Below are 24,893 nucleotides of genomic sequence, written 5' to 3'. Positions count from 1 at the left end.
CTGAGATTCAGGAGATGCTACCACTTTGTTCTCAGTTTCTACTATCTTTCTAGAATATGAAGATTCCTCCTTTTTCCCCGAAAACTAAAATTGCCTGTTGTCCAATATCTTTAGTTGTACAAGATGTGTGAATTTCAAAGTAGTCTGGTTGTCCTGAAATGCCTTCATTGTGTTAGTTTTTTTAATTATGAAATATAATGCAAATACAATTAAGTGTGCAAAATAAAAATCATAGCTCAATGATTTATCAGAAGTAAACCTTCTCCTTTACTGTGTTGATATGACAAATCACTTTGATTTTTTGAATGATAAGTTAACCTTGAATTACTGAAATAAAACCAAAACTCATTGTGCCATAAGTCCTTTTACTATAAAGCTGGATTCACTGTAACAGTTTGTTTAGGCCCTTTCATGGATCAGAACCTTGTTGGTGGCGAAGGGGTTTGCATAATTTAATGAAGCTATGAACCACAGTGTGCAGGGCCACCCAAGACAGATGGGTCATAATAGAGTCCTGACAAAACGTGGTCCACTGGAGGAAGAAATGGCAACCCACTCCAGTATTATTGCCTCAGGAACCCCATGAACAGTAGGAAAAGGCAAAAATATATGACACCGGAATATGAGCCCCCAAGGTCGGAAGGTGTTCAGTATGCTACCAGAGAGGAGCAGAGATCAATTGCTAACAACTCCAGAAAGATTGAAGTGACTAGGCAAAAGTGGAAACAACACCCAATTGTGGATACATCTAGTGGTGAAAATAAAAAAGTCTGATTCTGTAAAGAACAATATTGCATAGGAACCTGGAATGTTAGGTCCATGAATCAAGGTAAATTGGACATGGTCAAGCAGGAGATAGCAAGATTGAACATCAGCATCTTAGGAATCAGTGAACTAAAATGGATGAGAATGAGCAGATTTAATTCAGATAACCATGATATCTACTACTATGGGCAAGAATCCCTTAGAAAAAATGGAGTAGCCTTCTTTTTTAATTAATTAATTTATTTTTAATTGGAGGATAATTGATTTGCAATATTGTGTTGGTTTCTGCCATACATCAACATGAATCAGCCAGAGGTATACATATGTCCCCTCCCTCTTGAACCTCCCTCCCACTTCCCAGCCCATTGCACCCGTTTAGGTTGTCACAGAGCACAGAGTTTGAGCTCCCTTTGTCATACAGCAAATTCCAACAGGCTACCTATTTTTCATATGGTAATGTATATGTTTCAGTGCTACTCTGTCAATTCGTCCCACCCTCTCCTTCATCCTCTGTGTTCATAAGTCTCTTCTCTCCGTCTGCATCTCCATTGCTGCCCTGCAAATAAGTTCATCAGTAACATCTTTCTAGATTCCATATATATGTGTTAATATACAATATTTGTTTTTCTCTGTCTGATTACTTCACTCTGTATAACAGGCTTTAAGTTCATCCACCTCATTAGAACTGACTCAAATGTGTTTCTTTTTATGGCTGAGTAATGTTTCATTGTATTATACCACAACTTCTTTATCATTCATCTGTCAATGGACTTTTATGTTGTTTCCATGTCCTGGCTATTGTAAATAGTGCTGCAATGAACATTGGGGTACGTGTGTGTTTTTCAATTATGGTTTCTTCAGGGTATATGCCCAGTAGTGGGATTGCTAGATCATATGGTAGTTTTATTCCTAGTTTTTTAGGAATCTCCATATTGTCTTCCATAGTGTCTGTATCAATTTACACTCCCACCAACAGTCCAAGAGGGTTCCCTTTTCTCCATACCCTCTCCAGCATTTATTGTTTGTGCATTTTTTGACGATGGCCATTCTGACCAGTGCGAGGTGATATCATGTTGTAGTTTTGATTTGCATTTCTCTGATGGATACAGGGAGAGACTTTATTTTCTTGGGCTTCAAATCACTGTGAATAGTGACTGCAGCCATGAAATTAAAAGGTGTTTGCTTCTTGGAAGAAAAGCTATGACAAACCTATGGCATATTAAAAAGCAGAAACATCACTTTGCCGACAAAGGTCCATATAGTCAAACCTGTGGTTTTTCCAGTAGTCATGTACAGATGTGAGAGCTGCACCATAAACAAGGCTGAACACTGAAGAATTGATGCTTTTGAACTGTGGTGTTGGAGAAGACTCTTGAGCGTCTCTTGAACAGCAAGGAAATCAAACCAGTCAATTCTAAAGGAAATCAACCCTGAATATTCATTGGAAGGACTGATGTTGAAGCTGAAGCTCCAGTACTTTGGTCAGATGATGCGAAGAGCCAATTCACTGGAAAAGACCCTGATGCTGGGAAAGATTGAGGGCAGGATGAGAAGGGGGCGACAGAAGATGACATGGTTAGATAACATCATGAACTCAATGGACATGAATTTGAGCAAACTCCGGGAGATAGTGGAGGACAGAGAAACCTGGCGTGCTGCAGTCTATGGGGTTCCAAAGAGTCAGACATGACTGAACAAATCTTGTTTAGGAATTTTGCAACTATGTTTGTGAATGTGATTTTTCTTACACTTAGTATCCTTGTCACATTTTGGTATCAAGGTAAAATTGAGGAGTCTCTCTTTTTCTAGTCTCTAAAATAATTATTAACTATTAACATCACTTCTTTTTAGAAGTTTGCCCGAAGTCCCTGTTGGGAGATTTAAGGCCTAGACTTTTCTTGGGTAGATTTATAATATCTTTCATCTTGATTGGACAGTTTATATTTTTTATTTTTGTCTATTGTCAGGATTTTATTTATTTATTTATTTTTGCTAAACCACACATCCTATGAGATCTTAGTTTCGCAATCAAGGATGGAAACTGTACCCTCTACAGTAGAACATGCAGTCTTAACCACTGGAACACCAGGGAATTCTCATGTCAGAATTTTAAAGAAATTTGTCCAGTTATCCCCTTGGCCAGTATTTTCTAGCTATATTTTCTAGGGATAAGGAACAAACTTGTCTTCAGTTCAGTTCAGTCACTCAGTCGCGTCCGACTCTTTGCGACCCCATGAACCGCAGCACGCCAGGCCTTCCTGTCCATCACCAACTCCCAGAGTCCACCCAAACCCATGTCCATCGAGTCGGTGATGCCATCCAACCATCTCATCCTCTGTTGTCCCCTTCTCCTCCTGCCGTCAATCTTTCCCAGCATCAAGGTCTTTTCAAATGAGTCAGCTCTTTGCATCAGGTGGCCAAAGTATTGGACTTTCAGCTTCAACATCAGTCCTTCCAATGAACACCCAGGACTGATTTCTTTAGGATGGACTGATTGGATCTCCTTGCAGGCCAAGGGACTCTCAAGAGTCTTCTCCAACACCACAGTTCAAAATCATCAATTCATCTGTGTTCAGCTTTTTTTACAGTCCAACTCTCATATCCATACATGACCACTGGAAAAACCATAGCCTTGACTAGAATGACCTTTGTTGACAAAGTAATATCTCTGCTTTTTAATATGCTGTCTATGTTGATCATAACTTTCCTTCCAAGGGGTAAGCGTCTTTTAATTTCATGACTGCAATCACCATCTACAGTGATTTTGGAGCCCATAAAAATAAAGTCAGCCACTATTTCCACTATTTCCCCATCTATTTGCCATGAAGTGATGGGACCAGATGCCATGATCTTCGTTTTCTGAATGTTGAGCTTTAAGCCAACTTTTTCACTCTCCTTTTTCACTTTCATCAAGAGGCTCTTTAGTTCCTCTTCACTTTCTGCCATAAGAGTGGTGTCATCTGCATATCTGAGGTTATTGATATTTCTCCCGGCAATCTTGATTCCAGCTTGTGTTTCTACTTGTCTTACTATATTATTTTTAATGACTAACTTATCCATAGTTATGTCCCATTTTCATTCTTGACATTGCTTATTTGTGTATTTAAACCCCTCTCTCACCTGTCATTTTCCTCAGAATATTCACTGTTATTCTGTTTCAAAGTACCAACTTATGACTTTGTTGACGTCTATTGCATGCTTGCTTTGTCTTTTGTTATTTTATTCCATTTATCTTTGCCTTCTTTCTACTTTCTTTGGGTATAATTTAGTGATTAAAAAAAAAAAGTTATTGGGACTTCTGTGGTGGTCCAATGTTTAAGACACCATACTTCTACCACAGAGGGCACAGTTTAGATTCCTGGTCAGGGAACCAAGATCCTGCATGCCATGTGGCACAGCCAAATAAATTAATTAACTGAATTAAAAAATAAACAAAAAATTTTTTGAGATAGATCTTTAGTGCATTGATTTCAGCCTTTTTATTTGCTAAGATTTATATCCAGGGTGCAAAATGTTATATAACTATGGTTTAGCTAAGTCTCTTACATTTAAAAGATTGTATTTTTATTTGCATACAGTAAAATTTGCTGTTCTTTGTTGATAACATGCTTATTCAAACCTTTTGCCTATTTTTAGTTGGATTGTTTGTTTTATTACCATTTGAAAGTTTTCTGTATATACTGGACACAAGTTCCTTATTAGGTCATAAGCTTTGAAAATATTTCCTCCATCTCTGGCTTTTCTTTTCTTTCTCTTAACAATATATTTTGACAAGCAAAATATTTTAATTTTAATGAATACTAATATATTATTTGTAATAGATTATTCTTTTGCTGTTGTAGCTAAGAACTCTTGCAAAATTCAAGATCACAAAGATTTTCTAAGTAGTATATAATTCTAGTGATTTTATAAATTTGGGTTGTTCACTTAGTTTTATGCTTCATTCTCAGTAAAAATTTGTACAAACTGAAATATACATCAAGGTACTTCTTCTTTTCTTCCTCCTTCCTTCACTCACTCTTTTTTTTTTGCATGTGGATGTCCAATTTTCTAGCACCATATGTTGAAAAAGGCTATACTCTATCAGGCTGCCTTTGCCTTTGTCAAAAAGCAGTTCACTACATTTGTTTGAATCTACTTCTGGACTGTTTTGTTCTGTTGATCTATGTATCTATTCTTTTTCCAGTAATGTGTTGTCTTGATTACTGTAGCTTAATAGTAAGTTTTGAAATCAGTGTGAAACCTCCAATTCGGTCCTCTCTTGAAGAATTGGTTTGCCATTTCTAGTCACTTTCAGTTCAGTTCAGTTCAGTCACTCAGTTGTGTCCGACTCTTTGCGACCCCATGAATCACAGCACGCCAGGCCTCCCTGTCCATCACCAACTCCCAGAGTTCACTCAAACTCATGTCCATCGAGTCGGTGATGCCATCCAGCCATCTCATTCTCTGTCGTCCCCTTCTCCTCCTGCCCCCAATCCCTCCCAGCATCAGAGTCTTTTCCAGTTAAGTCAACTCGTCGCATGAGGTGGCCAAAGTATTGCAGTTTCAGCTTTAGCATCAGTCCTTCCAGTGAACACCCAGGATTGATCTCCTCCAGAATGGACTGGTTGGATCTCCTTGCAGTCCAAGGAACTCTCTAGTCACTTTGCCTTCCCCAAAACATTTAAAATCAGACTGTTGATATTTACCAAAAGTTGTGCATCTCCTCAACCTTGTGGAACATCTCTGTGGTAATGCAAGCAGTAATTCATCATTTTAGACAAGATAGCATTGCCTGCCACACAGTTCTCTATTTTGGTAGCAATTGTTATTATCTTTATTATTTTTAGGGCCAGTTTACTCAGATATTATTTGTAGTTTATCCTTGCTGCTACAGTCAAGTCAAAACATTGAGTTTTTTTTTTTTTTCCTCTCTTCTCCCATCACAAGAAGGGAGTCTGCCTCCATGTTCCAGGTCAGGGCTCCATTAATTCACGGTGACTAACAGCTGTGGAGGGTGTGCAGTTTCCCAGGCATCATTCAGTTCAGTTCAGTTCAGTCATTAGTATGTGGTAAAAAACAGAAATGTAACTCTGTTTCGTTTGTGATCCTTAGTTTATAAGCTGTCTTTCAGCAAGTAATTCCATCTAGAGGCTCGTGGGTGAATTCAGACCAATCAGTGATTTCTGTCAATTTTAGAATGGATAGATCCATATCCAGTTCAAAGCCATTTTCAGTTTGTTCCCTCCCCCTCTCTGGAGTTGGCTCCAATGTCAGGGGCAGCAAAGGGTGAAGGGAGGGGAATATGCTCTAGTCTCTCCTGCATCTGCATCTTGCACTTATGTTGCCAGAGATGCCACTGTCCACATGGTCTCTTCTCTTGTCACAGATAATGCCTGGAGGTTGCTCTGTCTCGGGGCACCTTTGGCTGAAGGGAAGTACCCAGTATGAGTGACTCACACAGAGGGTGCTTCTTCCCCTCTCACGGATGGTTCCTGCTCATCTCCATGAGCATCCCTTGGTGTCACCAGGTGGCCTCTTGTGGATGGCACACAGGCCCACGCCTGCAATGTCCATGTCTCCATCAGGGCGGCACAGCTCACACTGTGTCCTGCACTGCCCTCGGGACTTTCTTGTATTTATTTCCCTGCGTCTGTACCCCACTTTTCAGAACAAATGGGAATACCAAATGCGGAAATTCTCAATGCTAATTCTCTTTCTTCTGAAACTCTTTTTAGCTTTCCCTTTCTAAAGCTTATATATCATTTCCTCCCTGGACAAAGGAGGAAAATGGTTGATCTCTTCTGAAAATTTGTGAAGTTGGACAAGGACAGCTGTACTTCTTGAGCTTTATGTGTAAGAGATCGGGTCTTGGCTTCAGTCATGGGCTCTGCTCATAGGAATCGATTCACTTCCAGTTTAATTTATGACTGGCTCTTTTTGAGGGGGAGGAGGTAACAAACAAGGAGTGGCCCCACGGAGCAGAATGGAGCATGTGTCCTTAATATTTCTTGGCATCTCTATTCAGATGCACGGTTTATGTTATTACCTTTCATTCAAATGAGATGACACTTGGAAAAGAACCCCTTAGCACAGTAATTGGCACTTGGTTGACATGAATGCCCTCCAATTTATAAAGATAATGGCTTGAGGTTTGCTGTCATTATTATAACAGAAACAGAAATAAGGATGGTATTTTTGCTTCTCCCATTCCAAGAAGTTAGCAGAGCCTCCATGTTCTGAGTTCCCTTGCCTCAGAGAGACCTTACCGTTTTTTATATTTCAAGGTCAAGAAATAGGCACCCAGGAAAAAACCCTCCATTGAACTAATTTATTGGGGATCCAGCCTCAATAATATGGGTTAAGGCGGGAAGCTGAGGAGCTGGAAGAGGCCAAAGTGACATTTTGATCGGACCTGAGGAAGCGGGAGTCCAGAATGTTCTGTGACACTTGGGTCACTTGCACAGAGCCGTTCAGAGAGAAAAATGCTGTTTGTGGTCCAGAGGGGACTGGACTCTGGGAATTGCAGCTCGAAGCCTCAGTTTGGAGGCATCACCTTCTGAAGCGACAACTGGAGTTTGGCTAATTAATCTCAGTAGAAGTGAGTCAGACACACCACAGGGATGGAGATCCTTTCTAGTTTTTTCTGGGTCGTTAAATGGTAGGGAGCTGGGGAGAGGACTGTGATGACTTCTTTCCCCCAGGTAGGGACTGACTCAGGCACACCATCCCTGTTCCAGTTCTCTCAGCTCTTAAATGCCAACTGTCAACATTTCTGTGAACTTCCTTTGTTTAATAGGGACTTTTATCATTCTGTGAGGACCACCTTCCTCTTTTCAGAAATGAAGAATGCTGAGATTCAGAGAAGAGATGGTTGAGATGAAGCAGGATGTCAACATGTCAGAGGAGAAACTCGAACACAGGCTTGCTGAACTGGGCATCATGGCATTACCTCTCAGCACTAGTGTTAGTCATTTACTTGTGTCTGATGCTGTGCGACCCTGTGGACTGTAGTCCGCCTGGCTCCCCTGTCCATGGAATTCCCCAGGCAAGAATACCGTAGTTGGGTTGCCATGCACTCCTCCAGGGGATCTTCCTGACCCAGGGATTGAACCTGCTTCTCATGTCTCCTGCATTGGCAGGCAGATTCTTTTTCACTAGTGCCACCTGGGAAGACCTGTAAGGTACCTACAAGCACCTTTCAGTTATAAATATCCCATAGTATTAGTTGCTGGCACTTCTCATCTGAATAGATTTCATGCCCCTTTCAGGGGTCAGAGACGAGCCCTTCAGGTTCTGTATCTGGATGACTTCCCTTTCCATGACTCTTCGTTTCTTCACTTTGAAGTGGACTAACAGCACCTACCTTAATAAGTCACAGGGAGGGTTAGTGGCTAACTGGGATGACCCAGTGACAGAGGCTGATCTGGGTTTCTGGGTTAGGCTGGACATCTAACCGATGGAGGAATATAAATAAGGGTTTGTACATGCATCACTTATGCTTTTATGGGAATGAGAAAAAGGCCCTGTTGTGTGCCTATATTTACCAATCTGGGAATGAGAGCAAACAGTGTAACAGGTTGGAGAACCCTTTAAAGATCTGGATAAATGATTTAAAATATGTAATTGGGATTTTATTTTGTTATTTTCTCTTATTTTTGCTGCCCTTGGCTTTTCTCTAGTTGTGGCACTTGGGTTTAGTTGCCCCGAGGCATATGGGATCTTAGTTCCCTGACCAGGGATTGAACCAACATCTCCTGCATTGGGAAGGCAGACTCCTTACCACTGGACCTCCAGGGAAGTCCCCCTGCAATTGAGATTTTAAAAATCAGGTTTTGGGAAAGCACATTTTGAAAACTTTGGAAATAAATTTTGATAAAAAGTTTACTTGCAAACTGTGGTTTGTGGACATCGAGGTTTATCAGATCTGGGTGTATCGGTGCTCCTGGTTCCCGGCTGGCTCCATTCAAGTGCAGGGAGAGCCCAGCTGGGTGGAGATTGGAAGGAATAAGCAGAGGCCTGTAGAGCTGTCTAGACACAGCAGCTGTCACAAGTGGGTAACTATCTGCAAACCAGCGCCCTCCAGAATTTAGACTGAGGATAGCAGGTAGAAAATAAATGGCCAAGGAGATGAGTAAATCAAAGGAGAAGAAGAATTGCCCATCTCCTGTCAGGAACCCAGTCAGCCGTCTTCAGTGGAGGTTTGGGCGCCATCTTTCCCTCCCTCCCCTGACAGACCTTTTAGAACTCATTATTGTAAGTGTTCGTTACAGCCTAGTGTTCTCTCCGAATGGCTTGAGACCAGCGTGGGTAGATTATCTGCTTTCATTGATCTGCACTTCAGAGCTAGAGGAAGGTAAAGATGATTTAATGCCTATTTTCAAAGAATGAAGGATCTTTTGTTCAGCTCTTGCCAGGGAGCAGACAAAGGAAGCAAGATTCACCTGTAACAGGAGGGGGTTGGTGGTAGACAGGAGGGAAATTTATCAGTCAGGGAGGATGGAGACACTCGCGTGAGTTATGGTATCTTCTTACCTGGAGATCTTCAAAGTAAGATATACTTCCCTCTGACAGGAGCAGTCAGAGCTGGCGGTGGGGGGTAGGATTCCTCGCTGGAAGCAGGGAAATGGACTTTAGCGACCTTTGAAGGTTGAGTCCAGACTTCTGAGTCTAGGATAAACTAAGATGAGAAAATTTATGGCTTTGACATCCACCATGTGAATAAATCTGAGCCTCTGCTGGAGTTTAGGATAAAGAAGATTCCGGAAGCTGGCTCTATCAGTCCAGGTTCCAGCAGGAAACAGATGGCATATTCAACGCAAGATCATTTGAGAGAGGTTAATAAAGAGACTATTGACAAAGCTTTGGGCAAGATGTAGAGAAATGACAAAAAACTGAGCAGTACCCAAAACTCTTAGCACCTCCTGCCCAAAGGGATGAGGAGAGGGAGCCATTATTAGAACCCAAAAGGCAGAAACAAGGACCATCCTGGGAGGGGCTATAACCTTCCAATAAGGAATGCCACCAGCCAGTAGGGACCTAGGGAGAGAGCCTGGGAAGTAAATGCCCTGACATCTCTGTCCTCTCTCCCTCACATCTGCTTTCTGGGCTTCCAATCAGCTGGTCCAGACTGAAAACCTGAGGCCAAGGAAGCCCATTGATGAGGTCACACAGTCAGCCTCCTGAACTGATAGTAGCTTTGAGAAGGGTGAATGGTAGATCAGGAGGAGCAAGGAAAGCTAACTGACATCACTATGGCTGGTTCCGTCATACAACAAAGTGTCTGTTACATGCCAAGCAGTGTTCTAGGCACTAGGAAGAAGGCAGTGAACCAAACTTACATTTGGAGCTAAATGTGATTTAGAAATGCACCCCTCCCCTTAGCCCCGTATGCATTTGTTAATATATGTAAGGAGAGTTACTGAAACTCTTTGCCTCAATATCCTGATCTGTAAAATGGGAACAACAGTTGTAAGTTCTTCATGGGGTTGGGTTACATGTAAAGCCCTGAGAAAGATATGTAGTGTGAAGTAAGAGCTCATCCTGTACATGCTACAGTTCTATTGTTATGTTACTGCTATTTATATCTTTTCTCCAGTCTCTTTAGCTCTTTCACATCCTTAAAGATCTAGATTGTGCAAACTCCTCCCTGTGGCTCTCTCTCCCCTCTTCCTCTCCCTTGGACACACCTGAGCCCAGGTGACCTGGCATATGATGCCTCCCTGGTTCTTACAGGGCCAAGTTGAAATTATTTGGTTTGCTTGTTTGTTTGCTCTGCTAGACTCTGCACAGCTTGGGGATAATCTTAGATTCAGGTCCTTCTCCAGCCCCGTGTTCTGGCAGAGGGGAGGAACTCCATAGTGGAGGTCGAGTTTGTTTTGAATGACTTTACATATGAGATTTTGTAGCTTCAGGGACCCGAGTATGGCCCAGGCCTGTGTTCAGAAGCCAGGATGTAGAAGGGGAGGGAGCAGATGCACTGGATAAAGCAATCTCGTGGCCCTAAGAATCCAGCCCCACTGCTCCGTAGAGACTGATCCCAAGAGCACACTTTCACAGGGAAGAGGATGCTCACTGAACAGGGAGGCAAGAACAGAAAGACCCTTATCTGAGTTTACAGCCAACCAAAATTATTAATCTTGTTCTTCTTTAAGGTAGAAGCTGGCTTTTTTCTTCTTTTTTTTTTATTGGCAGTAGGGGACAAGGAAAGAGATTTTTGACATTAAGATGGACACTGCTTTGCCTCTGCGGATACTGTCTGAGAAAAAAGAAAAAAAAACACCTTGGGATGGAGTTGGTGAAGAACAGCTCCTGGGCACCTTTCACTTCAGCCTAGTTATTTTGGCTACAGCTTCCAGAGTCAGGGCACAAACACATGGTGAGTTCCTTGATTAATCCCATAACTGTGTGTGAGGCAGCTTTGGGACTGCATCCCATTGGGTTAATTTCTGAGGTCAAAGGATAGGCTTCCAATTTAGTGGTCAAACATGTTTATGCCACAGGGACACAGTCTATAAGATGGAGACTTGGAAAAACTCTTCAGGACAAATGGACCAGTTTCTTCAGCAAATAATTGCAAGGAAAATACAAGAGAAGGGGACTCCACAGATTTAAATCTTTAAGATACGTACAAACCTCTCAGTGTATAGACTTTATTTGGATCCTTATTTGAACAAAGTATTTTAAAAATCATAAGACAGTTGGGAGTATTTGAACACTGATTGGTTATTTGATATTAAGGAAGTATTGCTAATATTTGGGGGTATGAAAATGGTATTGTGAATACATTTATAAGAGTCTTTGATTTTTACAGATGTATTCTGGAATATTTATGAATGAAATATATGATACATGAGATTTGCTTCAGAATAATCTGGGGATGGTCAAGAAGTGAATGGAATATAGAGGGAAAGGAAAGTGAAGTGAAAGTCACTTAGTCATGTCCAACTCTTTGCCATCCCATGGATTATATAGTCCATGGAATTCTCTAGGCCAGAATACTGGGGTCGGTAGCCTTCTCCAGCGGATCTTCCCTACCCAGGAATTAAACCGGGGTCTCCTGCATTGCCAGCGGATTCTTTACCAACTAGGCTATCAGCTATCAAGCCCAGAATATAGAGGGTGTAGAAGTTAATTTTAAGTGATGAATAGGAGGTACATGGGAGTTCACTAGTCAATTCTATTTTGTATATAATGGTATTTTTCTATAATAGAAAAAAATTTAAATACGTTAGGAATAAATGTACTTTTTTCTTGTTTTACCAGGTTCCCTGAAATGAACTTGATATTCAAACTGAACATGCCAGAAATGGGCTTATATGTTTCAGAGATGAAAGCTTGCTCATTCCTCACAGGGCATGGGAAGCCTTATTTCTCCCTGAAGGCCAGTAACACCCCTACACTTTAGCTTTTTTTTTTTAAAACTAAGAGCCAGAAATTGAAGGGATAAAACGATGACTAGTATCACTTCTCTCGGCCAACTTCCCTGTCTGATGAGAATGGATTTCCCTAGCTGTTCACACTGTGGAGGAAAACAGGAGCCAGAGCCAGGTGGGTCCAGACTCTAGTTGGATTCTCTTCAGTGTGCCTAGTGCCTGACGCTTGCAGCTGTGCTTCTCTGCATATTCTCACCCATCGTCCTTGAGCCATTTGGGCTTCTCTCTCAAAGACTCAGAGAGAGGTGTAATAATTTGTTTACTATCATATGGCCTGGGCATGGTGATCCAACCGTTAAGAATCTACCTGCCAAAGCAGGGAACACGGGTTCATTGGTCTGGGAAGATCCCACATGCTTTGAGGCAACTAAACCCATGCATCGCAACTACTGAGCCTGAGAGCCAAAACTACAGAAGTGCATGTGCCCTGCAGCCCAGGCTCTGCAACAAGAGAAGCCACTGCGATGAGAAGCCTGTGGACCACGACTAGAGGGTAGCTCCCACTCACTGAGCTAGAGAAAGCCTGCACACAGCAATGCAAACCCGGTGCAGCCAAATATAATCTTTAATTTAAAAATTTAAAAAATACATCACATGGCCCATGTGATGAATGAATAGTGAAACTGGGACTCACATCCAAGTCCTTTCTGGTTTCAAGCCCAGACTTCTTCCCACTATACCATATTGCCCTGCCAGTGTCAGGGTTTTCCTTTCATTAGGATGCACCAATCCAAGGTTGCAAATAATAGTTACGTGGTTGGTACTGTATGGAATGCTCTACATGCATTAATTCATTTCAACCCTCTTAATGATCTCATAAGGTATGTACTATCCTTGTGCCTATTTTACAGATAGGAAAATGGAGGCCCCGAGTGTCGCAGAACTAATAAAATGAGGAACTGACATTTAAACTTAAGGATCCGTTCCGTTCCGTTCTGTCGCTCAGTCGTGTCCGACTCCTTGCGACCCCGTGGACTGTAGCCTACCAGGCTTCTCCGTCCATGGGATTCTCCAGGCAAGAATACTGGAGTGGGTTACCGTTTCCTTACTCTATCCTCAAACCTTTGATTATACTTTTTATGCTACTTCTCCCTATTTAGTGGAAGATGAAAGTTTTTTCAGAATTCCCCCAAATAGAGACCTGGAAATGACAAGGAAGAGAACTTCCACTATCAGTATGCTGAAAGAATGACTTAGCTCTATATTTTGGAATCGGTTATTTTTTTTTTTTTTTAAAGTCATAGCATTCTCATAGCACTTAACAATGGCCAGGCCACTGCTATCCACTTTACAAATGTTAATTCATCAAATACTCACAGCAGCCTGGTGAGGTGGTTGTATGTTATTATCATTCTTCCCATCTTACCGTTGGAGAAACTAAGGCGCTTGCGAACACCACAGAGCTAATAAAATACAGAGCCAAGATTCAATCCAGGCAGTCTTCCACCTGACCCTGTGTTTTGATCTCAACCTTGCCTTCACTTTGAGCCTGGTACCTACACATAATCTGTCCTAGAGTATGTCAATGAAGAGCAGTGTTCACTGACTTTAACTCCCAAGTCTTAATTCCAACCAATAAAGACCAAAGTTCTGCTATTGGCCTGAGTAATAATACTACCTGAAAGGTAGTAACTGATTCTAACTTGGACTCTCAGGCATGTAAGGGAAAAACTGATCCATTCACTTGAGTTACAAATGTGTTTTGAGGACGGACTCTACCTTTTTGAAAGCTGCAATAATAAGAGAGAAAATATTAAATTTAATGGGATAAATCACCTACATCACTTAGCACATAGAAGAGGTCAATATACAGTAGCTATTAACATCCTTCATAACCTCTCTGATCTGTCCCCTTCTCGTCCACTCCATCATGAGTGCCACATCCCAGGTGTCCGTTCTCTCTCTCCACTTAGCCTACTCTCCACACTGCACCACCCGTGCCCAAAACTAATCTGTTCTCTAGTCTCCTGAGGGAGGGTTATCCTTCCTGGTCAGTGTTGAACCACATGATGTGCTCTGGCCAATGAAATGTGAGTGCAAGTGGTGTGTGTCAATTGCAGATAGAGTTGTTAAAAGCCAGTGCGTGTCCTGCCATGCTCCTCCTCCCGCACGCTGACCCATCCCTCAACCATCCTGATGGTGGTCACTTTTCACCCTGGGTCCTAGAATGAGGAGATTCTATATAGAAGCCCCAGCAACCCTTGAGAGACATGCAAAATAAGATGCAAACTTTTACTGTTTGTTGTAATACACTGCACTTTTGGACTTGTTTGTGTCACAGCATAGATCTAGCCTAATCTGACTGATACATGTTTTATGATGCTCTTGCAGGGAGGACAAAGTTCTCTAATATACCGGCAAGGCCCCACACTATTGTAATTTAGACATGAAGCTTCATCTTGTACCGTATTCCCTCTTTTTCTCTTCTTCATCCAAACAGGCCTTCTTTCAACCCCCTCCTAGGGCTACTACAGGCTGTTTGTACATGATATTCCCTCTGCCTAGAACATTCTCCCAGCTGCCTTCCCCCTTTGCCTGGTTAATTTCTGTCTCACCAGCCTCAGTTGACTTTCACGGCAATTACGTGTATCCTTTATAGCACCCAATCGCTGACAGATGTGCAATAAGGTAAATACTTACCTTTGCTGCTGTTTGTTGGAATAATGCTTATCTTGCCCACTAGGCTGTGCATGTCCTAGGAATAGTTGCCCACTCTGCTTACTGACTAGCCCTAGCCCTTGGTACATAGTTCAGTTCAGTTCAGTTCAGTCGCTCAGTCGTGTCCGACTCTCTGCGACCCCATGAATCACAGCACGCCAGGCCTCCCTGTCCATCACCAACTCCCGGAGTACACTCAAACTCATGTCCACAGAGTCGGTGATGCCATCCAGCCATCTGATTCTCTGTCGTCCCCTTCTCCTCCCGCCCCCAACCTTAGTACATAACAGGTACTCAAAAAGATATTTATTGAATAAACAGTTCAGTCAAAATATTGTAGTGATTATAGGAAGGACGTTGGAGCCAGACTTCTTAGATTCACATCCTACCCTGCCATGTATTTGTTGAATGACCTTGGGTAAATTACTGAATCTCTGTCTCAATTTCTTCATCTCTAGAAGGGGGATTACAAATGGAAGTGATCCCATAGGGTGTTTGTGAGGATTAACTGGATTAAGATAGTGATTATTTACTAGTTGTCTCTGGTCTCCAAGCCCACCGTCTACACGCTGTTCCATGGGGCTGTGGTTTCCTTATGATATTTTCCCAGACTCCTTTGCTGGATGGCTCTGTTTCGATAAAGCTGATGAGAAACTCTGGCAGGAGCCTAAGAGTAGGAGGGAAGGAACTTCACTCTGGGTTCATTTCCTACACACAACGTGACAGCTAAGAGAATAGACGTGCAAACTGCCCGAGCTCCTTTCAACTCTCCCAGCACCAGCTGCCCACATCCTTTGAGAGGTCTGAGTAAGGGCCATGTGGTGACTCATGAGGGCCTCACAGTGACTCCTCTCAGTAAAGATCCAAATATCTGTAGGGAGTCCCTCCTTGGAGCTTCTGGTCTGGTAACCCAACCTTTCACTTCTGTTTCTCTAACTCCAGGGGGTGGTGGCTGTACTCGTGTTGGCAAAACTGACTGGACCCTTTTCCTGGTTCCAACTGGGCCTTAGCTGATTCACTATCTAAAGCACTGACTCAATGGACATGAATTTGAGCAAACTCCAGGAGATAGTGGAGGAAAGAGGAGCCTGGCGTGCTGCAGTCCATGGGGTTGTAGAGTTGGACATGACTTAGCAAGTGAACAACAAGAAATCTAAAGCACTGAGAACAGTCTCAAGCACATAATAAACACTATGTGAGTGTGAAGTTTTGCATTTGTCTAAGTAGGTAAAGGGGTTTCCCAGGTGGTGCAGTGGGTATGAATCTGCCTGCCAATGCAGGAGATGTAAGAGACAAGGGTTTGATCCCTGTGTCGGGATGATATCCTGGAAGAGGAAATGGCAACTCACTCCAGTACTCTTGCCTGGAAAATCCCATGGATGGAGGAGCCTAGTGGGCTGCAGTCCATGGGGTCACTGGGAGTCGGACACGACTGAGCGACTTCACTTTTACTTTTATGCATTAGAGAAGGACATGGCAACCCACTCTAGTGTTCTTGCCTGGAGAATCCCAAGGACGGGGGAGCCTGGTGGGCTGTGGTCTATGGGGTCGCACAGAGTCGGACACGACTGAAGCGACTTAGCAGCAGCAGCAGCAGCAAGTAGGTAAAAGGGGTTTCCCAGGTGGTGCAGTGGTAATGAATCCACCTGCCAATGCAGGAGATGTAAGAGACAAGGGTTTGATCCCTGTGTTGGGACGATCTCCTGGAAGAGGAAATGGCAACTCACTCCCACGCACAGAGGAGCCTGGCAGGCTACAGTCAACAGGGCTGCAAACTCGCAGACATGACTGAGTGCACACACACACACACACGTTCTAGGTACACTGGATGTGCTAAGATTCAGAGATACAGAGAGTAAGATATTATCCCTGCCTCCAAGAAACTTTCAGTCCAATGGCAAAGACAAGACATAAAGGTAAATAACACAACTGAGTGACAGAGTGTGCGTGCGCGCACACACACACACACACGCACACACGTAAAAAAGCCAACATGGCACATGAGAACCCTGTGGAGGGCGCCTGACATCTGTCAAGGATGATGCAAGTGACGGGTGCAAAGACTGGCTGTCTTTCGGGGAAACTCTGATCCACACCCGTAACTATCACTCAAATGTCACCTTCCAGGTGTGATTTAGCTAAGCAAATGATGACACAGCTTCCATAGCATTAGCAATTTTTTATTTTCCTTTTTTGTTGCATAGGAAATGCAGTACTTGCTTCCAGTAATTGTATTGTAATGTGAGAAGGTGGTAGCACTAATGGTTGAATACAAGAGTTAAACTAATCCACACCAGCTCAAAAAACCTGTGGAGATTTAGTTGAATAAGAATGGACGCCCACAGTGATTCTCAACCAATTACAAATTTTCACAGAACACAGTCAAACTAAAAGGGTAACTATGAGAGTCAATACAAGTATACTAGAGGCACAGGGGGCCCGGCTCATAAAAACAAATGTCAAACTAACTTATTAACACGGGGGGGGGTGTTCAGTTTCACAACAGATCTCTTATCATTGGAAGTGTTTAATCCCCTTCTCCCACAATTTGAAATGAATAAAACAAACAAAAAAACCCCAAAACAAAAACGGAGGTATCTTGCACAGACAGATTTCCAAGGGTGGTGGGACAAGCCCTCAGTGAACTTTGTTCTGGTAAGAGGTCAGGGCTGCAGGGGAGGGGGGCCATGTATTTGCCTTTGAAAGTCTACCTTGAGGACCTCCTAGAATCTGATAAACCTCCAGCTCTAGGTCAAGCCCATACCTCAGCAGTGATGCTACCAAATGCCTTCACAGTGCAGAAAGGCAGTCGGAGACTAGGGAGAAAGTGCACTCTTTCAGGCCTCCATCCCAGCGTAGCCAGCGGTCTTGTGACCTTCGGTTGAGATGTTTGAAAAAAACAATGCTAAACGATAGACTATTACTAAAAAAAAAATTAAAAAATAAAAATAACACAAATAGAATCAAAAAGGGAAAATAGCTTCTGTTATTTTGAGAAGCTGAGCATAAAAACAGCAGGAAAAACAGCCCCATTCATTGGACACCATTTGTCCTAGAGACCACCATGGAGAGACACAAGTTCACATCGAACACCCTGGGGGGTGTTCTCCACTGTGAAGGTGGTAGGGTTGGATGAGCAGTGGCACTTCCACCATACACTCTTGTGGTCCAGACACACTTTGGAAATCGTGTTTTTTGAATTGAATAGCATCAGGAAATGTGATGCTCCTGTGGGAACTCCTGATGTCTGGCACTCAGGCAAAGTCCTGCCCCTACGTGCTGCTGCCTCCCTGTTACCATGCTCAAGGGCAGGTGGTCCCCTGTCATCTTTCTGAGCATTTCTGAAATCTGCTCTCCATTTCCCCATCCCCCTAACTGATTATAAAAGGGGAATAAAAAATAAAAGGCAGATCAGTGCTGGCTTAGAGAAAAAAAAAAAAGAGATAAAAGATTTCATTTGGGAAGCAAGTCATTTCAAATTTAGACCAAAAAGGAAAAAAGTTTTATTAAAAAAAAAAAATCCCGTGTTAATAGCCAATTTCTTTTTCTTATGAATCGGGCCCAAAGTTTGTACAGAGTTTTATTTTTGAAGAAAATATTGCAACTGTGCATGAAACTAAATAGCCACGTGATTCTGTAAAGATTTTTTTTTTTCCTTTTTTTTTTTCTTTTAATACGAGGAAGTCTGGTGTGAAGACGGATCAAGCATGGGTACCTGGCTGAACATTGTCCATTAAGAAAATGCTTCAGTATCGGCAAAGCTTCAGTCGAGGGTGAAGGGAAATGTCCCTCATTTTGAAATATCCTCAGTGTCTTCAGAGCAGAGTTCTTGAAATTCAAATGGTTGTTTTGAGACAAAAGTCTTGCCAGGGACTGATTTCTGAAATCAAACACCCATGCTTGTCCCCTAGGAAAAAGAAAACAAAAAACAAAAACGAAAACAAAAACACAAGTAATACTGAATTTAAGTAAATGTATACCTCCAAAATACTGAAAACTGCTGAAATCAAGAAAAGACAGAATTTGCGTTCTCAGTGAAATACCTTTAAACCTAGCTGACAAGAACCAAGTCAGAAAAAAAGACTAACATAATCTTGAGTAATATTCATACAGTTCACTAAGCATTATGGAATAGCATGCATTAATATTGTACGGTTATTTTACATCACCTATACCAGAAGGTCCTGACTGACAGACAGCGAAGGCTACCGGTGTAGAAAAATCTTACTTCAGAAGAGCAATATAATACAGATTTCACAGGCACTACATTTTAATATATCAGGTATTATGCTGGTTTTCTTATAATTCTTTCTGTCCTAAAGCTGGCATTATAACAATGACCAAAAAGGCAAGGATTGAAGTAAACGGAAAGTAGATACCAAAGTTGATATAGTTTTTTTCTTCAGATAGATTAGTGCATAGTTTTCATGCAGATAAACACTGCTATGCATTTACACTGTTGGAAAGCAGAGTGAATTGAGCCCAAGTTGTCACATTTGTGTAAATCATTTTGTCAGCCTGTAATAGCACCATGTAATGGATTTGCATTAAACATTAAATTGATTTCAGGATTGGTGACACAGTATTCACTACAGTTAAGTGCTATGGAATAGCTTCAATGTTACCTGCTATATATCAAAGCAATTTTCATCCCACTGCTTTTTTATTGGAAAAAATAAAAGGAAAACATACACGACACTAATTAGACGAATGCACAGCCTTGGACGTGGAGAAGGCAGAGCGGGTTTACTGTCAAACAGTAAATACATGCATTGACTTCAGGACGAAAGTGGCCTTGGAAAAGCTGATTTGAATGAAAGCTGTGCTGGGGGCAGTGCAGCTTTCTGAGACTGTCTTAAGTCTTAGGACAGGTCTCGGAGGGTGGGTGGTGAGGTGCCACTGAAGCTCTCCGTACATACCATGCCAGTTGTGTTTTAAATTTGTTCTGTGGAGGCCTGCTACCAGGAAAAAGAGACAAGAAGAAAAAGAAAGAAAATGAAAGAGAGAGAGAGACCACTACGGCTATGGCAAAATGATACTTCCAGAGACATGATGCCATGTACGTGAAATGACATTCTTAGAAACCCCTCCCCACACACATGAAAAAAAATCAAAAGGAAAATATTTTTTTTCTTAAACCAGATTTTGTAAATACTTCATGACACTGTAACTACAGAATTCAAAGCGTATGAGGATAAGGACTTGAAAAGTGAAAGACAAACTTTTTGAGACGGGGTTTTGCATCTTCCAGTGGGCTGTCTGAATACTGTGACTCTGGGAAGTCTGAGTTCCTTTACACATCACCTGTCAGCATGTGAAGAATACACGCTTCGGGAAGTGGACCTTGGCCCGCCTGTAGCCCACACCTGGCTGTGGGGTGGGGGCGCGGAGGAGCTGACACAGTAACTGTCATGCCAGGGTGTGAAGAAACAAAAAACCTAGTTCAAACCTCAAAGGGAAGAAAAACGTGCGGGATGGAGAGAGTGGGCTTTGGAAAGAGGGCCTCTGCCCGTTAACGGTCAGACAAGGAGCGTTTTTGTGGCAGGGAGACGGGCCAGAAGGAAAAAGAAAGGGATACAGGAAAATGATATGATTTAGTGTTTGTGCCTCTGACTTCAGTTCCCAAAGAAAAAAAATGGAGAGTCATTTGAGGGACTTATCTTTGCCAATATTGTTAATGCCATTTGAAGGGAGAGAAAAAATTCGAATGTGTCTCAGAATCAAGGGCTGGGCCTTCAAGTGTGGACGGCCCTCAGTCTGTCAGTCTACACACCCCAGGTAGCAACGTCTTCCTCAAACATCTTCGCTTGACTTTGAGTCTAAAAAGGTTAAAAACTCGTATTGTCGATGTTTCTTTTTTCCTGCTTGATCACAACTAAACTACAGTTTCCTGCTGCTTTCTGGACAATGAAACATGAACAAAAATATAACTTAGTGTGTTTAATACTTAACCCCTGTTCGTTATCACCCTAGACTGCCTCCCTAATGTTTTAAAGCCTTTAAAACATTTTTTTCCTGCAAATCTGTTCAGAGTTCCCTAATTTTAGCTTCATCAAACTTAATATAACAGAATACCTTCAAAAATACAGCATACCTGTAACGTCCATTTACAATGGTTTTTCAGTAGACCTATACTTCTCAAGCATAGGAATATGCTATACCATTGAAAGAAAACAAAACAAAACAAAACTGTATTTAAATACTTACAAAATAAAAAAGGAAACAGGAAAGTTTTAAACTTAAATCCAGTTCCCAAAGGGAGAGGGGGCGGGAAAGAAAGAAAAGCCATTCTATGAACGCTGCCTTTATAATGAACAATCAGAAATTTCACTAGGCTAATTTGACAGAAATTCTTCCTCATTTAAACAACATTACAAAAGTCCTGCATTATAAAATAGGGTAGAATAAATCAGTGTAATCAATAAAACTATACAACAATACAAATTACATATCTTCTGAGTGGGCAGCTAATCTCTCTCTTTGCAGTCATGACTACAACATGCTCACTAAAAACAGCTAAAACTGCCCAAACTATTGCTTAGTTTGTTTTGTTTTAAAAAAAGGGTGCAATTTTATTGTATATACAACCAATTTACTGGTAATACCTTGGCTTATCGCAAGGTTCTGACAAAATGTTTGTCTAGGCTTTTTTCCCTTCACTGTGAAGCACTGAAAGCTGCTATTTTTTTTCTTTTTTTTTTCTTTTTTGTTTTTTTAGTGCACATATGTCATAATAAAGTAATGCCCAGCTAAGTGCTATAGGGGAAGGCAAAGTATGCTGGCTGGCTAGAGGAAGTGACACCATATACTGACAATCACACCATACAACAGCGCCAAACGACTATTCAACCACTTATCAGACACATATGAAAATCCAAAATGTTTTATTTTTTTTTTCCTTAAATAGAGATAACCAGTAAACAATTTTCAGAACTTGGAAGTTTAAAAACGTGCATATAAAAATGGGCATTATATACTTTGTATTGAATGTGGATTGACTGCAGTCTGCTAAGAAAAATGGGGTGTGGGAGCTGAAGAAAAGGGAAGTTGTCTTTTTTTTTTTTAAGGCTTGCTTGTGAAAGGAACAGTTGTAAAAACAAAATTGCTTGAAGCAGGGTCAGCTTAGTGCTTCACAGTTTGACTGCTTCTCTAAGAGGAGCCCTTCCTGCGCACGTGCATTCAAAAATCACAAAAAAAGTACAAAGACAGACACCTAAAACACACTGCGTCAAGTGCAGCACCGACTTTGGTCAAATAAAAAAAATAAAAGAAAAATTAATCATCGCTAAGCTTTTCTACACGATATAAGCAGGTATTGCATATTTTCATATATCTGGGGGCGGGGTGGGGGGGAAATAAAGGAAGACTCCAAATAAATTGTAAAATGCAGCAACATCCAAAATACTGATATTCTAAGCATCTACAGATCTCAGAATAGCACTGCCACTGACCACAGAGGACAATAAAGACTACTCCTATCTGCGGGACAACTAACTCTCTATTTAGTTCTAGATGTTGAAACTGACAATGGCTGACATAAAAGTCACATTTACAAAAAGTGTCTCCAAATGCTTGACTAGGGAAAAACCCCTTTCAATAGAGGAGCGTGTGCAACAATTCCACAAATAATCGCTATCCAGGGCAAGGCACATTGATATGGAATTTTTGTTTTCGTGCAAATTAAGGAAAAAAAACAAAACAAAACAACATTGTTTCGGGGGGGAAAGATGAGGAGCAAAGTGTCTTCCCAAGAATTTCAGTTACTTGATTGTATAGGACAGTAGTAGAACCCTTCTGAAGGGCTGAAAAACATAGTTTAAAGGCAAGTGCCTAGAGTAGGGATTACAATATTGTGTCTTAATGCACTCTACTTTATCCTACATTAACTATATAAAAATTAGTTACTAACACTAGAACATGCAGAGACTTTCTCTGATCAGCAGGGCTCGCCAACCAGAACGTATATATATGTATAGTATAGGAAACCTTCTTGAAGTTGCATGGGAAGCAAAGGGGTGCTTCGCTGTCTGGTAGAAAAATCACTTGCACTTTTTTTTGTTATTTTTTTGTTTGTTTTTTGTATTTTTTTTTTTTTACATAAGATACAGGACATTTGGGGGTGCAAACTTTTTTTTTCCCTAACAAGTACCCTTGATCTGAATGGGCACCAGCATTTGTCTCAGTATTGGTTTCATTATTATTATTAAAATTATTTTCCCATAGCCCAGTTCAGGGGCGCAAAAGTCTTTAAATTTTCTGGACAATCTCTGGAACAATGAAGTGTCTGATAACTGATAAATCCTATGTTGCCAGATACATGTAAAAATTTTCAGAATTGGCATAATCCATTCTAGTGACTTCTAGCTTATAAAATTAACAGATACCATGATTTTATTTTAGTTATGTGCTTTGATAACAGAAAATAATTAATTAGCATTTAATGTAGTTAACATATTGTGGTAAAAGCACCATTAGATTTGTTTTTTTGTTTTTTTTTTTAAATTTTCCTTCAGTTTTTAAAGGGATACAAGTTTAACAATAAAAAACATAAAAAGCAAAAATAGCTCCCCTTTTTCTTGCAAGGCTGTTTTTTACCCCAATAATTTAGAGTCCTGGGGTGGAAGGACTTGAAAAACAAAAATAGAATTTTCAACAATCTCTATCTTACAAAGATATTTAGCTATCCAATGAAATTGCACTTTACTCAATTCAAAATTCGATTGTTTTGATTGATTCCTGTCAGTTTCTGTCAAAACAGACCATCTTCCCCATTTCCACGTGAATTTGTGTCATTGTTGAAATTGTTGAAAAAATGTTTTTTTTTTAAATGTAAGTGCAGCATTTCAAAACTTTTAAAAAACTGAATAGTAGTAGTAGTAGTTTGCCATTTTCGGAATTATTCTGCAACGTGAGTGGATTCACTGTCCTTCCGGGCCATGTTATCTAGTTAACGGCTGACTGCTGAACCAAACCAAACTAAAATAAAAAACAAAAAAGGAACATAACTGCGATTTCTTTTTCCAATATGTTACAGAAAAACATTGCCCTTTGACTGTCCCGTAAGTTATATATATTGCAGATCTCAGCTACTACAAAAGATTTAGTTCTCCAAGTGCCTCCTGATTGCTCAAAGAGGCTCACACCGGTGTGGGTAAATTCATGAAATACTGTGAAACAGCCGGGCTCTGTAAAGAAAGTGTGTTACAACAGGAAGTCAGTGAGCAAGGGTAGACCTTCTCTAGCCACACTGCCTAATGCTCACGCAACCACGGAAACACTTCAAATGTTACAAAGCCCAACCATTTCCAGCACCATATGAGAAAATTACAACAGTTCCTAAAGTATTAAAAAAAAAATCCCAAAAGGTTATGGCCTTTGTTGTTGGACCATAATGCTTGCTGTTTCCATGTACAAGTTGATTTGATTCTCCCCTTCCAGTGACAGTGAAGTTGTAACCGCGCTGGGTTGAGGATGCGTCCATGTTACAGAGTTGAGAAGGGGTCAGGTGGTCTGTCTGGTGGATGGTGGGACGCTGCGACTTTTATCCCAGGTACCAGGACTGGAAGAGAAGAGGAAGAGTGCAATTAGAGCTACAATTTGGAAAATAACACACTTTAACTGTGGCCTTTCCACTGGTGAAATCAAGATCTATGTTAGGGATAAAGGGGGGTTTTCACTGGTAAAAGTAAAGGAATGACACAGTAAACCTGAAGACGCTGAAACTGATCTTACTCTTCTGAAATTGAAATTCAGTGTCTTGTTGGGGGTTGCCAATGTTCTGAGTGTAACTTGCACAGCCAAATATTGATGTCTACTTGAAACACATACATGGTATGGGTGTTCCAGTCTGGTGAGGGCAGCTATAGCAGAGCAGGAAGCTCGATCACCTGGTTTTTGATTGAACCCTCAGCGCCTAGCTCAGTGCCTGGAATACAGGCTTCCAAACAAAGAAGAGTGGAATGAATGGAAAATGGGTGATGGGAGAGGTTTCATATTATCATGGATGTCTTCTCTGATGAATCTCAGAACATGTCCTTTTCAATGAGATGTTATTAC

The 24,893-nt window shown here is 41.3% G+C and overlaps 1 protein-coding gene across 3 annotated transcripts in view; it reads right to left on the bottom strand.

The window, feature by feature from the left end:
* Positions 1–17,001: 17,001 nt before the first annotated feature.
* NFIA (nuclear factor I A) overlaps positions 17,002–24,893 on the bottom strand; it is a 413,568-nt gene continuing 405,676 nt past the window's right edge. For all 3 annotated transcript variants that reach the window (XM_055402525.2, XM_055402527.2, XM_055402524.2), the window contains one exon: positions 17,002–24,396. In XM_055402525.2, coding sequence (XP_055258500.1) covers positions 24,379–24,396 — 18 coding nt within the window. In that variant the 3' untranslated portion in view covers positions 17,002–24,378. The remainder of the gene's footprint in view (positions 24,397–24,893) is intronic.

The sequence above is a fragment of the Moschus berezovskii genome, chromosome 4 (assembly GCF_049115385.1).
Source record: "Moschus berezovskii isolate FMDL1 chromosome 4, NW_MosBer_1.0, whole genome shotgun sequence".
In the NCBI taxonomy this organism is placed as follows: Eukaryota; Metazoa; Chordata; class Mammalia; order Artiodactyla; family Moschidae; genus Moschus; species Moschus berezovskii.
This window is presented reverse-complemented; position numbering and strand designations above follow the sequence as displayed.